Source organism: Bufo gargarizans, chromosome 3, assembly GCF_014858855.1.
Source record: "Bufo gargarizans isolate SCDJY-AF-19 chromosome 3, ASM1485885v1, whole genome shotgun sequence".
Classification (NCBI taxonomy): Eukaryota; Metazoa; Chordata; class Amphibia; order Anura; family Bufonidae; genus Bufo; species Bufo gargarizans.
In genome coordinates, this window is record NC_058082.1 from 323041172 (window position 1) to 323055241 (window position 14070).

The 14070-nt window shown below is 42.8% G+C and overlaps 1 protein-coding gene across 2 annotated transcripts in view; it reads left to right on the forward strand.

The window, feature by feature from the left end:
• Positions 1-3122: 3122 nt before the first annotated feature.
• The window catches only part of LOC122933072, a 145063-nt gene continuing 134115 nt past the window's right edge, over positions 3123-14070 (forward strand). For both annotated transcript variants that reach the window (XM_044287824.1, XM_044287825.1), the window contains exon 1: positions 3123-3261. In XM_044287824.1, coding sequence (XP_044143759.1) covers positions 3187-3261 — 75 coding nt within the window. In that variant the 5' untranslated portion in view covers positions 3123-3186. The remainder of the gene's footprint in view (positions 3262-14070) is intronic.

Here is a 14070-nt window from a genome sequence, read left to right on the forward strand (position 1 = left end):
GGCACCTGTGTTTCGTCATCATCCGAGACTTGCTGCGGTGGTCCTCCCATGTACTCATCCTGAAACATAAGTGGTTGGGCATCGGTGCGCTCAATCTCTTCCACTTCTGGGGCAGGGCTATGTGGATGTTCCTGGAAAACCCTGCTAGCAGAGTCATCAAAAAGCAGAAGAAACTGCTGCAAGACTTGGGGCTCAGACTGCTTGGCTGATTTTCAAGGGGGTGAGGTGAAAGACTGATGGCCATGGGCTGCAGGTGCCAACTCAGATTTTTTTTTAGCAGAGGATTGTGTGGGAGACAATGTGAAGGAACTGGAGGCACTGTCAGCAACCCTGTATCGCCTGTACTTGTTCTGGCCTCACCATTCGTAGCGCCGCATTAGGCCCGACCAAATACCGCTGAAAGTTCTGTCGCCTACGCACACCTGAGGAAGGGGTTTGACTTGTGCCTGTAGCTGGCACAGATCGACCACATCCTCTTCCTGCAACAGGAGCCACGTCCCTTATTTGATTCTCTCCTCATTCTTTGCGTTCACCCACCAAACTAACAGATGGTTTATGTCAGGAGACAATGTAACCGCCAATAGTCAACAATTACGTTCACTGACAGTAAGGCTGTGTCGGTGTCATAAAGAGAAAAAATTTCTTGAGGTCACACAACAGTGTGACAGGCGAATTTAATACAATTCGAATTTGAATTTGTCAACCAACAATGTAACAGCAGTATTGACTGGTTTTATTGGACTGTCAGAAATGCAGCGCAGGCCGCAAATGTACTATTTAGCACAAAAAGGGTGTTTTTTTTTAACCCACAAATAAAAGAGATGGATTCAGCTGATTTTCTTTCACTATCACAAATGCAATGCAGGGCGCAAATGTACTTTTTATTTAAAAAAAAAATATTTGTCCCCCAGAATCTAACAGATAGATGTACTCAATTGATTACACTCACATATGCAGCACAGGGGTACTTTACAGAAAGAAATTTGAATATGTCACCCCCTGGGTCCCTGAACTCACAGACGGATTACCTATATTATTTTGCCTTCCGCTGGCACATATGCAGTGCAGGTGCACCTAAAAAATGGGTATATGTTGCCCACTAAACTAAAAGAACAGGATAAAATTATTGACCCTGGCACTGCGCTGGTGCACTGAACTTGCACAAAATGGTCCCCGACGCCCACCAAACTAACAGACGGATAAAACTTATTTTTCTGTGTCACTGGGCTCAGGGCAGGGTACAAAAATGTTGCATGGCACCCATAAAAAAAAAAGAATCACTGTAGATCGCATAGTTAAAGGGATTCTGTCATCAGATTTTACCCCTATAACCTAAAGATATCCTCATGTCCGGACTAAGAAGAAGAATCCTAAGCTGGCCTCACTGAGGCTCTATTTGTCCAAAAAACTGGTTTTTATAACCTGCCAATCACTTACTTAAGGTGCCCAAGGGGAGGTCCGTTAATACAGGGTGCCGTCCGCACCCCTCGCCGTCCGGTGCCCAGTGCCGCCTTCCGTCTTCATCGCCGCCTTCCCTGTCTTCAGCGCTGCCTTCTACATCTCAGCACCGCCTCCGCAATCCTCCCCGTCCCTCTGCCAGATCCCGCGCCTGTGCACTAAGCTCAGGCAATCTGCAGGACATATTAGGGTTTAGCGAAGTGCGCATCACGCCGGCGCATGCGCACTTCGCTCAATGAAGCCGCTGCCAGGAATCCGCACGGGCGCATCAGGCCGAGCCTAGTGCGCAGGCACAGGATCTGGCAAAGGGACGGGAGGATTGCAGAGGCGGTGCTGAGCTGTAGAAGGCAGCGCTGAAGACAGGGAAGGTGGCGATGAAGACGGAAGGCGGCGCTGGGCACTGGACGGCGAGGGGTGCGGACGGGCACCCTGTATTAACGGACCTCCCCTTGGGCACCTTAAGTAAGTGATTGGCAGGTTATAAAAACCTGTTTTTTGGACAAATAGAGCCTTAGTGAGGTTTGATAAGGCCAGCTTAGGATTCTTCTTCTTAGTCCGGACATGAGGATATCTTTAGGTTATAGGGGTAAAATCTGATGACAGAATCCCTTTAACAACAAGTTCTGATATCAGATAGATTCTTTCCTATTCTCTTCCTCACAGCAGCAGCATCCCATCGCTACACTAGTAAGAGCAGATTGACGCGCAGCGCTACGTGACTCCACCTTATAGAGTCTGGGTGACATGCTGCACTGGCCAATCACAGCCATGCCATTAGTAGGCATGGCTGTGATGGCTTCTAAGGGCGCAGAGTTAAGCGCTTATTGATTGGCTGCTCTGCAGCCTTTCAAAAAGCGCCTTAAATTGCACAACACCGAACTCAAACCCAAACTTTTACTGAAATGTTCGGTTTGGGTCCGGGGTCAAAAAATCTTAAAGTTCGGTACGAACCCGAACTTTACAGTTCGGATTCTCTCAACCCTACTTTTAATATGTCATAGAGACATACCAAACGGTTTTATCGGTGGGGGTCTGAGTGCTAGAACGAGGAGAGAGACGGACGGATAGACTCAATAGAAAGTAGGGAAAGAGTGAGGAGAGAGAGTACACTATGTTAGCACTTCTCTCCCCTAGTTCTAGAAATCGTTGGGGTCTCAGCACTTAGACCTCCAGCGATCAAAACTTTTGATATGTCTCATTAACCCTTTAAGTAATTTGAAAAACTGTTATTTAATAATGTAAGGATTCCTGAACTGCCACCCGTGCTTTGGGAAAAGAGTACATAGGTTCCTGCTAATAACGTCAGCCTAAGCCTTATAGAAAAGCTTTGGCACAATGCTTTGTACTGCTTCTTTAAGCAGCTTACATAAAAGACTGGGAAAAACACATTTCCTCCTAATTAAAGGCTGTAAAGGATTTGCTTGTGGCCGTTTGGGAAGTATTATGTGTTGTCTATTGAGACTGGAAAGAACTGGATGGCATAAAGAAGAATGCAAGGTGTGTATACTATACATAAAAGCCATGCTTTTGTCTTATGTGTATACTTAGGTGTTAATGGTCGCAGTGTGATATGATAATAGCGTAGTAGATTGTTGCCACCAGGTTTGATACAGTGACTGCTGTAAACAACTCTTCCCTTTTCAATTGAACTTTTACAGTGTTAAGGTGAAGCGTCCCCTTCGTACACTATGGCTGGCTGATGGTCCAGTAGACAGTACACCTTTAAAGATGGGTATTATTCACCTCTTGTCCAGGCTAAAGAAGACTCTCTACAGTATCTTCAGCCTCTGCAGCCTGGCATGGGTAAGATTGTCATTCTGTTTCACTATTTCTTACTATCTTAGTGAATAGTATGAACTACTGCCTCATACAAGACAGTGAAAGCTTAAATAATTTAAAGGGAATGTTTCATATATTCTGATTGCCTGATTGGAGTCTGGAATTTTTTCCCCTAAAATGAGGAAAATTGGCTTCTACCTCACAGGTTTTTTTTTTTTTGCCTTCCACTGGATCAACTTGCAGGATGACAGGCCGAACTGGATGGATAAATGTCTTTTTTCGGCCTTATATACTATGTTACTATATAGGAGAGGAATAATTTTATTTTTACTGGTATATTTTTATTACTATTATTTGATACAAACTTTTCTGGGGATGGCAACAAGTTAGGGTGGCTTCACACACGGCAGATTTTGTGGCAGAAAATTCCACAACCGAAAATCTGTTCCATTCACCTTGCAGTAATCCATGTGCTGGCTGCACCATTCGAATGAATGGAACTGATTTTCAGTCACAGAATTTTCTGATAAAATCACAGAAATATAGTGGCAAATATGGGGGAACTGCTCAAACCCCAAACACTGTAGCGTGTTTCTCATTGGGGGAGCAGTCCCACCGCATGTGGACCGCAGCAAACGACCATCCCCTGCAAAAAATGCGTACAATGGAGGATGCCGGCGCGGTCCACATGCACCACAAAGGCATCCTACACAAAACGGAGCATTGTGCGGATGAAAATATAATTATATAAACCACAGAAAAAATGCACCAAACGGATATGCCACTGACTATACTAGCTAGTCATACAAACCGGATTCCCAAAAAGTTGGGACACTATACAAATCATGAATAAAAACTGAATGCAATGATGTGGAGGTGCCAACTTCTAATATTTTATTCAGAATAGAACATAAATCACGGAACAAAAGTTTAAACTGAGAAAATGTACCATTTTAAGGGAAAAATATGTTGAATCAAAATTTCATGGTGTCAACAAATCCCCAAAAAGCTGGGACAAGGCCATTTTCACCACTGTGTGGCATTTCCGCTTCTTCTTACAACACTCAACAGACGTCTGGGGACCGAGGAGACCAGTTTCTCAAGTTTAGAAATAGGAATGCTCTCCCATTCTTGTCTAATACAGGCCTCTAACTGTTCAATCGTCTTGGGCCTTCTTTGTTGCACCTTCCTCTTTATGATGCGCCAAATGTTCTCTACAGGGAGTGCAGAATTATTAGGCAAATGAGTATTTTGACCACATCATCCTCTTTATGCATGTTGTCTTACTCCAAGCTGTATAGGCTCGAAAGCCTACTACCAATTAAGCATATTAGGTGATGTGCATCTCTGTAATGAGAAGGGGTGTGGTCTAATGACATCAACACCCTATATCAGGTGTGCATAATTATTAGGCAACTTCCTTTCCTTTGGCAAAATGGGTCAAAAGAAGGACTTGACAGGCTCAGAAAAGTAAAAAATAGTGAGATATCTTGCAGAGGGATGCAGCACTCTTAAAATTGCAAAGCTTCTGAAGCGTGATCATCGAACAATCAAGCGTTTCATTCAAAATAGTCAACAGGGTCGCAAGAAGCGTGTGGAAAAACCAAGGCGCAAAATAACTGCCCATGAACTGAGAAAAGTCAAGCGTGCAGCTGCCAAGATGCCACTTGCCACCAGTTTGGCCATATTTCAGAGCTGCAACATCACTGGAGTGCCCAAAAGCACAAGGTGTGCAATACTCAGAGACATGGCCAAGGTAAGAAAGGCTGAAAGACGACCACCACTGAACAAGACACACAAGCTGAAATGTCAAGACTGGGCCAAGAAATATCTCAAGACTGATTTTTCTAAGGTTTTATGGACTGATGAAATGAGAGTGAGTCTTGATGGGCCAGATGGATGGGCCCGTGGCTGGATTGGTAAAGGGCAGAGAGCTCCAGTCCGACTCAGATGCCAGCAAGGTGGAGGTGGAGTACTGGTTTGGGCTGGTATCATCAAAGATGAGCTTGTGGGGCCTTTTCGGGTTGAGGATGGAGTCAAGCTCAACTCCCAGTCCTACTGCCAGTTTCTGGAAGACACCTTCTTCAAGCAGTGGTACAGGAAGAAGTCTGCATCCTTCAAGAAAAACATGATTTTCATGCAGGACAATACTCCATCACACGCGTCCAAGTACTCCACAGCGTGGCTGGCAAGAAAGGGTATAAAAGAAGAAAAACTAATGACATGGCCTCCTTGTTCACCTGATCTGAACCCCATTGAGAACCTGTGGTCCATCATCAAATGTGAGATTTACAAGGAGGGAAAACAGTACACCTCTCTGAACAGTGTCTGGGAGGCTGTGGTTGCTGCTGCACGCAATGTTGATGGTGAACAGATCAAAACACTGACAGAATCCATGGATGGCAGGCTTTTGAGTGTCCTTGCAAAGAAAGGTGGCTATATTGGTCACTGATTTGTTTTTGTTTTGTTTTTGAATGTCAGAAATGTATATTTGTGAATGTTGAGATTTTATATTGGTTTCACTGGTAAAAATAAATAATTGAAATGGGTATATATTTGTTTTTTGTTAAGTTGCCTAATAATTATGCACAGTAATAGTCACCTGCACACAAAGATATCCCCCTAAAATAGCTAAAACTAAAAACAAACTAAAAACTACTTCCAAAAATATTCAGCTTTGATATTAATGAGTTTTTGGGGTTCATTGAGAACATGGTTGTTGTTCAATAATAAAATTAATCCTCAAAAATACAACTTGCCTAATAATTCTGCACTCCCTGTATAGGCGAAAGATCTGGACTGCAGACTGGCCATTTCAGTACCCGGATCCTTCTCCTACGCAGCCATGATGTTGTGATTGATGCAGAATGTGGTCTGGCATTATCTTGTTGAAAAATGCAGGGTCTTCCCTGAAAGAGATGACGTCTGGATGGGAGCATATGTTGTTGAAAACGCCTGAGCTTGTGGATCTTGCTTAGAAATGGCTTCTTCTTTGCACTGTAGAGTTTCAGCTGGCAACAGCGGATGGCACGGTGGATTGTGTTCACTGACAATGGTTTCTGGAAGTATTCCTGAGCCCATTCTGTGATTTCCTTTACAGTAGCATTCCTGTTTGTGGTGCAGTGTCGTTTAAGGGCCCGGAGATCACGGGCATCCAGTATGGTTTTACGGCCTTGACCCTTACACACAGAGATTGTTCCAGATTCTCTGAATCTTCGGATGATGTTATGCACAGTTGATGATGATAGATGCAAAGTCTTTGCAATTTTTCGCTGGGTAACACCTTTCTGATATTGCTCCACTATCTTTCTGCGCAACATTGTGGGAATTGGTGATCCTCTACCCATCTTGGCTTCTGAGAGACACTGCCACTCTGAGAAGCTCTTTTTATACCCAATCATGTTGCCAATTGACCTAATTAGTGTTAATTGGTCTTCCAGCTCTTCGTTATGCTCAAATTTACTTTTTCCATCCTCTTATTGCTACTTGTCCCAACTTTTTGGGGATTTGTTGACACCGTGAAAATTTGAATCAATGTATTTTTCCTTTAAAATGATACATTTATTCGGATTAAACGTTTGATCTGTCATCTACGTTCTATTACAAATAAAATATTGACATTTGCCATCTCCACATCATTGCATTCAGTTTTTATTCACAATTTGTTTAGTGTCCCAACTTATTTGGAATCCGGTTTGTACAAGCAGATATTAAAAGCTGAGACTTTTGCCAATATATTCCTGTCAGGAACACATCGGAGCCCATCATGCACCACATCACGGTCTCTCAGCATGGCAAGGGTCCTACCACTACGCTAACTATGGTGTGAACACGGTCTGAATGTGATGAAATCCAGCTCACAGCCAGGCTTCCACACAACCACATAGCAGGACAACTAATGCAATGTGAATAAAGCAAGACTGTAAGCCACACCCATATTAGACCGTGTGATGGAGGTTACCATGTTAAATGCGTTCCTGACAGGAATATATTGGCAAAAGTCTCGGCTTTTAATATCTGCTTGTATGACTAGCTAGTATAGTCAGTGGCATATCTGTTTGGTGCATTTTTTTCTGTGATTTATATAATTATATTTTCATCAGCACAATGCTCCGTTTTGTGTAGGATGCCTTTGTGGTGCATGTGGACCGCGCCGGCATCCTCCATTGTACGAATTTTTTGCTGGGGATGGTCGTTTTCTGCGGTCCACATGCGGTGGGACTGCTCCCCCAATGAGAAACACGCTACAGTGTTTGGCGTTTGAGCAGTTCCCCCATATTTGCCACTATATTTCTGTGATTTTGTTTAATATGTATTGAATGTTCCTTTACCTGGCATTTAAACATTCTTTTGCACCTGGTAGCCTCCATCACACGGTCTGATATGGGTGTGGCTTACAGTATTGCTTTGATTCACATTGAATTAGTTGTCCTGCTATGCGGTTGTGTGGAAGCTTGCCTGTGAGCTGGATTTCATCACCTTCACACCGTGTTCACACCATAGTTAGCGTAGTGGTAGGACCCTTGCCATGCTGAGTGACCGTGACGTGGTGCATGATGGGCTCCGATGTGTTCGTGACAGGAATATATTGGCAAAAGTCTCAGCTTTTAATATCTGCTTGTATGACTAGCTAGTATAGTCAGTGGCTTATCCGTTTGATTTATAAGATTCACAGAATTTTCTGCCACAAAATCTGCCCCATGTGAAGGCACCCTAATAGTAATAAAAAGATTGGAGTCAGTCACTTTCTTCCTGAGTTGTGTATAAAGATAGAGAAGCAGGGTATGTGCACTTTATGGCAGCTGCAATGAATGGGAGATCATTGTCAGAGAAATGCCAAGGGCTGCATCATTTTACAGCTGCCCCGGGAGTTGGCATAGCTTGGCCATGCTCAGCCAGCAGTACAGTGTGGCTGTACCTAAACAGTTTTCAGTAAGTGATAGTACAGCTCCTTCGTCATAGACCACATAGTGACAGAGACGCTACATTCAGAGCCCTATCTATGTGTATGGTGTTATTATCCTGCCGTATTTAAGCCTCCAGCAGTACAACAGAGCTGCCATTAAATCCTCTGTTGGCCATATCCCAGTCTAAACAGCAAAGCTATTGTGTTTGCTCTAGTGGCCAATGTGAAAAATGGAATGCAGATGTAGCAAATGTTAACTTGATGCAACACATTCAATACACAGTTGCAGCAAACTTTAAAGGGACACTGACAGGCCCAATTAGCATATTTAGGTATATATATATGTCAGTACAGGTCTTCTAAAGTCTATTAAAATCATCTAAGTAGCCCCCCTGTCCACCTTATAAATACCGAAATATAAAGTTTTATAACCTGCTTGTCCGGTCACCAATCTGCCCAAGGGGCGGCGTTTCATGTCAAAATGCGCCCAGCCAGCTGCTCCCAACTGCCGTTCTGAAGCTCCGCCTAGCTCATCAATATTCACTTAGCTGGGCGGCGGCTACAACTCTCCCAACTCAAGTGCCCGGCGCATGCGCATAAAGCAGAGGCTGCAGCGCTCTGTACGCAGGCACGATGTGACCCCGGCCGGGCGCATGTGCTGAAGATTGGACGGAGGACGTGCCCAGAGGATTGAATGGGCCATGCGCAGGATCGTGAGTCGGGAGAGTTGTAGCCGCCGCCCAGCTAAGTGAATATTGATGAGCTGGGCGGGGCTTCAGAACGGTAGTTGGGAGCGGCTGGCTGGGCGCATTTTGACATGAAACGCCGCCCCTTGGGCAGATTGGTGACCGGACAAGCACGTTATAAAACTTTATATTTCGGTATTTATAAGGTGGACAGGGGGGCTACTTAGATGATTTTAATAGACTTTAGAAGACCTGTACTGACATATATATACCTAAATATGCTAATTGGGCCTGTCAGTGTCCCTTTAAAGGGGTTATCCGGGTAAAGATCTATCCTCAGGATAGGTCATCGTTATTAAATTTGCAGAGGGGGTGGCATCGACACTCCTGACAATCAGCTGTTTCAGGGAGCCGCTGAGCTCACTGGAGCTCTTTCCAAGGATAGCGCCATACATTGTATAGTTGCAGTGCTTGGTATTGCAGCTCAGCCCCTTTAACAAGGATTCTAGCAACTGATATTAACAGTGGATAGGTCATCAATAGTCATTCCCAGATAACCCCTTTAAATTGACACTTAAAGGGAATATGCCATCAGAAAATGCCCTATCGTTTAAATCAAGTTCAACATATTTTTTTTTACAATTTGTCATGATTTATGTTTTACTTTTCCATATCGCTATCCATATTTCTTTTAAAAATCCTAAAATTGTGTAGTTTTACACTGACCACTATGCTTAATAATATGTTGAGACTTCCTGTTATGTACAGGTAACTTCTTAGTAGCCATCACATTATCATCACAGGCAGAATTACAATGACAGGTATCAACCTTGTGTAGATAACACAGAATTCACCATTCACAATTTTCACAATTGGTGATATGACAACTTAATTAATCCCTCCTGACCTCTGCACAGGTCACAGAGCATACCTAGAGAAAACTTTCATAGAAGTCAGAGAGGTCCCCTCCAGTCTATTGTGTCTATATTCCATGTGGTTGTGTCACGGATGGTGTAACAGAAAACAAGAAGTTACAAATAAGGATCCGACTGGCTTGATCCGAAACTAAGGAACAAAAGGGTGACCCCTATTTAAGCCCTGAAACTCTCCCTGTCTTCTCAGCCCATGCAAAGATCTCTATGATAGAAAATTGCATGCCCTTGTGCCTCGACTGTATGACACCTGAACACCCTATAATAGTGAGGGGACACGACCACAGGCTCCCTACACTTAATACGGAGGGAGTCAGGGTCACCTAGGATCAAGCAAACAGGAAAACACAAATCAATGAACAGACTTATCTGTAGAAGCATCAGTTGTAGCATCCAGCATGTACACACTCCATGTATAAACTGCAAAGTGATGCAGTATGGGAGGGGATTTAAAGGGATGCAATCAGTGCAACTAGATGACAGCTGAGAGAGGGAAACGAGATGACAAAACGAAAGCAAAACAAAAGAACCTCAAGCAGGAGGTTCTGAAGAACGTCTGTCAGAGCTTCTCAGATGTCTAGCGGTGACAGGTTGCTCTCAAACAGGAAGTTTTGACATATTTAAGGCCTAGTGGCTGCATGATTTAAGGATTTTTTTTACTATAAAGAAGTGGGGGGGGGGGATCAACAACAAAAAAAAAAGATGAAAAAATATTTAGCATAAAACTTGATTTAAACAATAGGTCATTTTGTAATGGCACATTCCCTTTAACACAACAAAAGCCACAAAAAAATCCATATGTCAAAAATTCTTTTGTATGGATAGTCAAAAATATGTTTATAGCAAAAACTTTTTTTTTAAATAATAGTTAAAGAGGACCTTTCATGGGTCCAAAAATTATCAACTAAGTAGCAGGCTACATAGAGCGGCGCCCAGGGATCTGAGTGCTCTTACTGTTATTCCTGGGAGCCGCTCCGTTCGCCTGCTGTGGCCCTCGGTAATTTCTCAGCATTCGGTCCAAGTAGGAGGAGAAGCCGTCCAATCACAGCGCAGAGCTCAGAGCCAGGGAGAAAAAAAAACTCCCTGGCTCTGAGCTCTGCGCTGCGATTGGACAGTGCTGCTGTCAAGAAAAAGGAGAGACACTGGCTTCTCCTCCTACTTGGACTGAATTCTGAGAAATTACCGGGGTCCACAGCGGGCGAACGGAGCGGCGCCCAGGAATAATAGTAAGTGCATTTAAATCCCTGGGTGCTGCTCTATGCAGCCTGCTACTAAGTTTATATTCGTTGGACCCATGAAAGGTCCTCTTTAAAATGGCTGATGATTATTCCCATTCTTATTCATTGTCTTATGTAAGGGAAGTGCAACTCCCTGGTAGGTATCATAATGAAAATGGTTATCTTATCAGTGTGCTATTTCCCATCTGTGTTCTTTTTCTTCTATTCTCTTCATAGAATCCATTCTTTTGGTACAAATTCACTTGGCGTTTATTATTGCTACTTTCTAAAGAGGTATGGGGCATTTTTCTGTCCTTGTGCTCTACTTTTTATCTCTAACTCTTTCTTTGTCTCTCTTATATTTGAAAGTAAAATACTAATGAATGAATAAAAGTGGATTACGTTTTGCTTAAAGGTAGACTTAGACACAATTATTAAAACAAAATGCATTGAAATATTTTCTGATACATTTTGAGTGATTTTCCCATAACAAAATAATATTTTAAATATAAAATAAATAAATATTTGGTCCAACCATTCATTAACCACTTCCAGACTGGGCCATTAACTCCCTTACTGACAAGGCATAATTTTGCAAATCTGACATGGGTCAATTTATGTGCTAATAACTTTGGAACGCTTTTATTTATCCAAGCCATTCTGAGATTGTTTTTTCGTGACACATTGTACTTCATGATAGTCATAAATTTGAGTCAATATATTTCACCTTTATTTATGAAAAAATCCCAAATTAACCAAAAATTTTGAAAAATTCGCAATTTTAAACATTTCGATTTCTCTGCTTCTAAAACAGAAAGCGATGCCTCAAAAAATATTTATTACTTAACATTCCCCATATGTCTACTTTATGTTGGCATTACTTTGTAAATGTCATTTTATTTTTTTAGGACGTTAAAAGGCTTAGGCCCCTTTCGTACGGGCGAGAATTCTGCGTGGGTGCAATGCGTGAGGTGATCGCATTGCACCCGCACTGAATCCGGACCTATTCACTTCAATGGGGCTGTGTACATGAGCAGTGATTTTCACGCATCACTTGTGCGTTGCGTGAAAATTGCAGCAAGCTCTATATTGTGCGTTTTTCACGTCAACGCAGGCCCTATAAAAGTGAATGGAGCTGCGTGAAAATCGCAAGCATTTGCAAGCAAGTGCGGATGCGGTGTGATTTTCACACATGGTTGCTAGGAGACGATCGGGATGGGGACCCGATCTTTATTATTTTCCCTTCTAACCCTTTATCACATGATGGACCATGTGATGAGTGCAGTGATGTCATCAAAGGTCCTTTAGCCAGGTACTGAAGAAAGTAGAAAGAAGAGGAGATCCGCTACTCGATCAAGTGGATGGGTTGAGTTAAATTTATTTATTACAAACCGGATTCCAAAAAAGTTGGGACACTAAACAAATTGTGAATAAAAACTGAAAGCAATGATGTGGAAATGGCAAATGTCAATATTTTATTTGTAATAGAACGTAGATGACAGATCAAATTTTCACGGTGTCAACAAATCCCCAAAAAGTTGGGACAAGTAGCAATAAGAGGCTGGAAAAAGTAAATTTGAGCATAACGAAGAGCTGGAAGACCACTTAACACTAATTAGGTCAATTGGCAACATGATTGGGTATAAAAAGAGCTTCTCAGAGTGGCAGTGTCTCTCAGAAGCCAAGATGGGTAGAGGATCACCAATTCCCATAATGTTGCGCAGAAAGATAGTGGAGCAATATCAGAAAGGTGTTACCCAGCGAAAAATTTCAAAGACTTTGCATCTATCATCATCATCAACTGTGCATAACATCATCCGAAGATTCAGAGAATCTGGAACAATCTCTGTGCGTAAGGGTCAAGGCCGTAAAACCATACTGGATGCCCGTGATCTCCGGGCCCTTAAACGACACTGCACCACAAACAGGAATGCTACTGTAAAGGAAATCACAGAATGGGCTCAGGAATACTTCCAGAAACCATTGTCAGTGAACACAATCCACCGTGCCATCCGCCGTTGCCAGCTGAAACTCTACAGTGCAAAGAAGAAGCAATTTCTAAGCAAGATCCACAAGCTCAGGCGTTTTCACTGGGCCAGGGATCATTTAAAATGGAGTGTGGCAAAATGGAAGACTGTTCTGTGGTCAGACGAGTCACGATTCAAAGTTCTTTTTGGAAATCTGGGACGCCATGTCATCCGGACCAAATAGGACAAGGACAACCCAAGTTGTTATCAACGCTCAGTTCAGAAGCCTGCATCTCTGATGGTATGGGGTTGCATGAGTGCGTGTGGCATGGGCAGCTTGCATGTCTGGAAAGGCACCATCAATGCAGAAAAATATATTCAGGTTCTAGAACAACATATGCTCCCATCCAGACGTCATCTCTTTCAGGGAAGACCCTGCATTTTTCAACAAGATAATGCCAGACCACATTCTGCATCAATCACAACATCATGGCTGCATAGGAGAAGGATCCGGGTACTGAAATGGTCAGTTTGCAGTCCAGATCTTTTACCTATAGAGAACATTTGGCGCATCATAAAGAGGAAGGTGCAACAAAGAAGGCCCAAGACGATTGAACAGTTAGAGGCCTGTATTAGACAAGAATGGGAGAGCATTCCTATTTCTAAACTGGTCTCCTCGGTCCCCAGACGTCTGTTGAGTGTTGTAAGAAGAAGGGGAGATGCCACACAGTGGTGAAAATGGCCTTGTCCCAACTTTTTGGGGATTTGTTGACACCATCAAATTCTGATTCAACATATTTTTCCCTTAAAATGGTACATTTTCTCAGTTTAAACTTTTGTTCCGTGATTTATGTTCTATTCTGAATAAAATATTAGAAGTTGGCACCTCCACATCATTGCATTCAGTTTTTATTCACCATTTGTATAGTGTCCCAACTTTTTTGGAATCCGGTTTGTATTGTTACTAAATATTCTGGATTATGAATGCTATTATTTTCTCTAATAACCATGTTATAAGGGAAAATAATAAAATCTACAGAACACCTAACCCAAACTTCAGTGAAGAAGCCCTTCAAAACCCACTTTTTAAGGACCAGTTCAGGACTCAAGTCACTTTGTGATGCT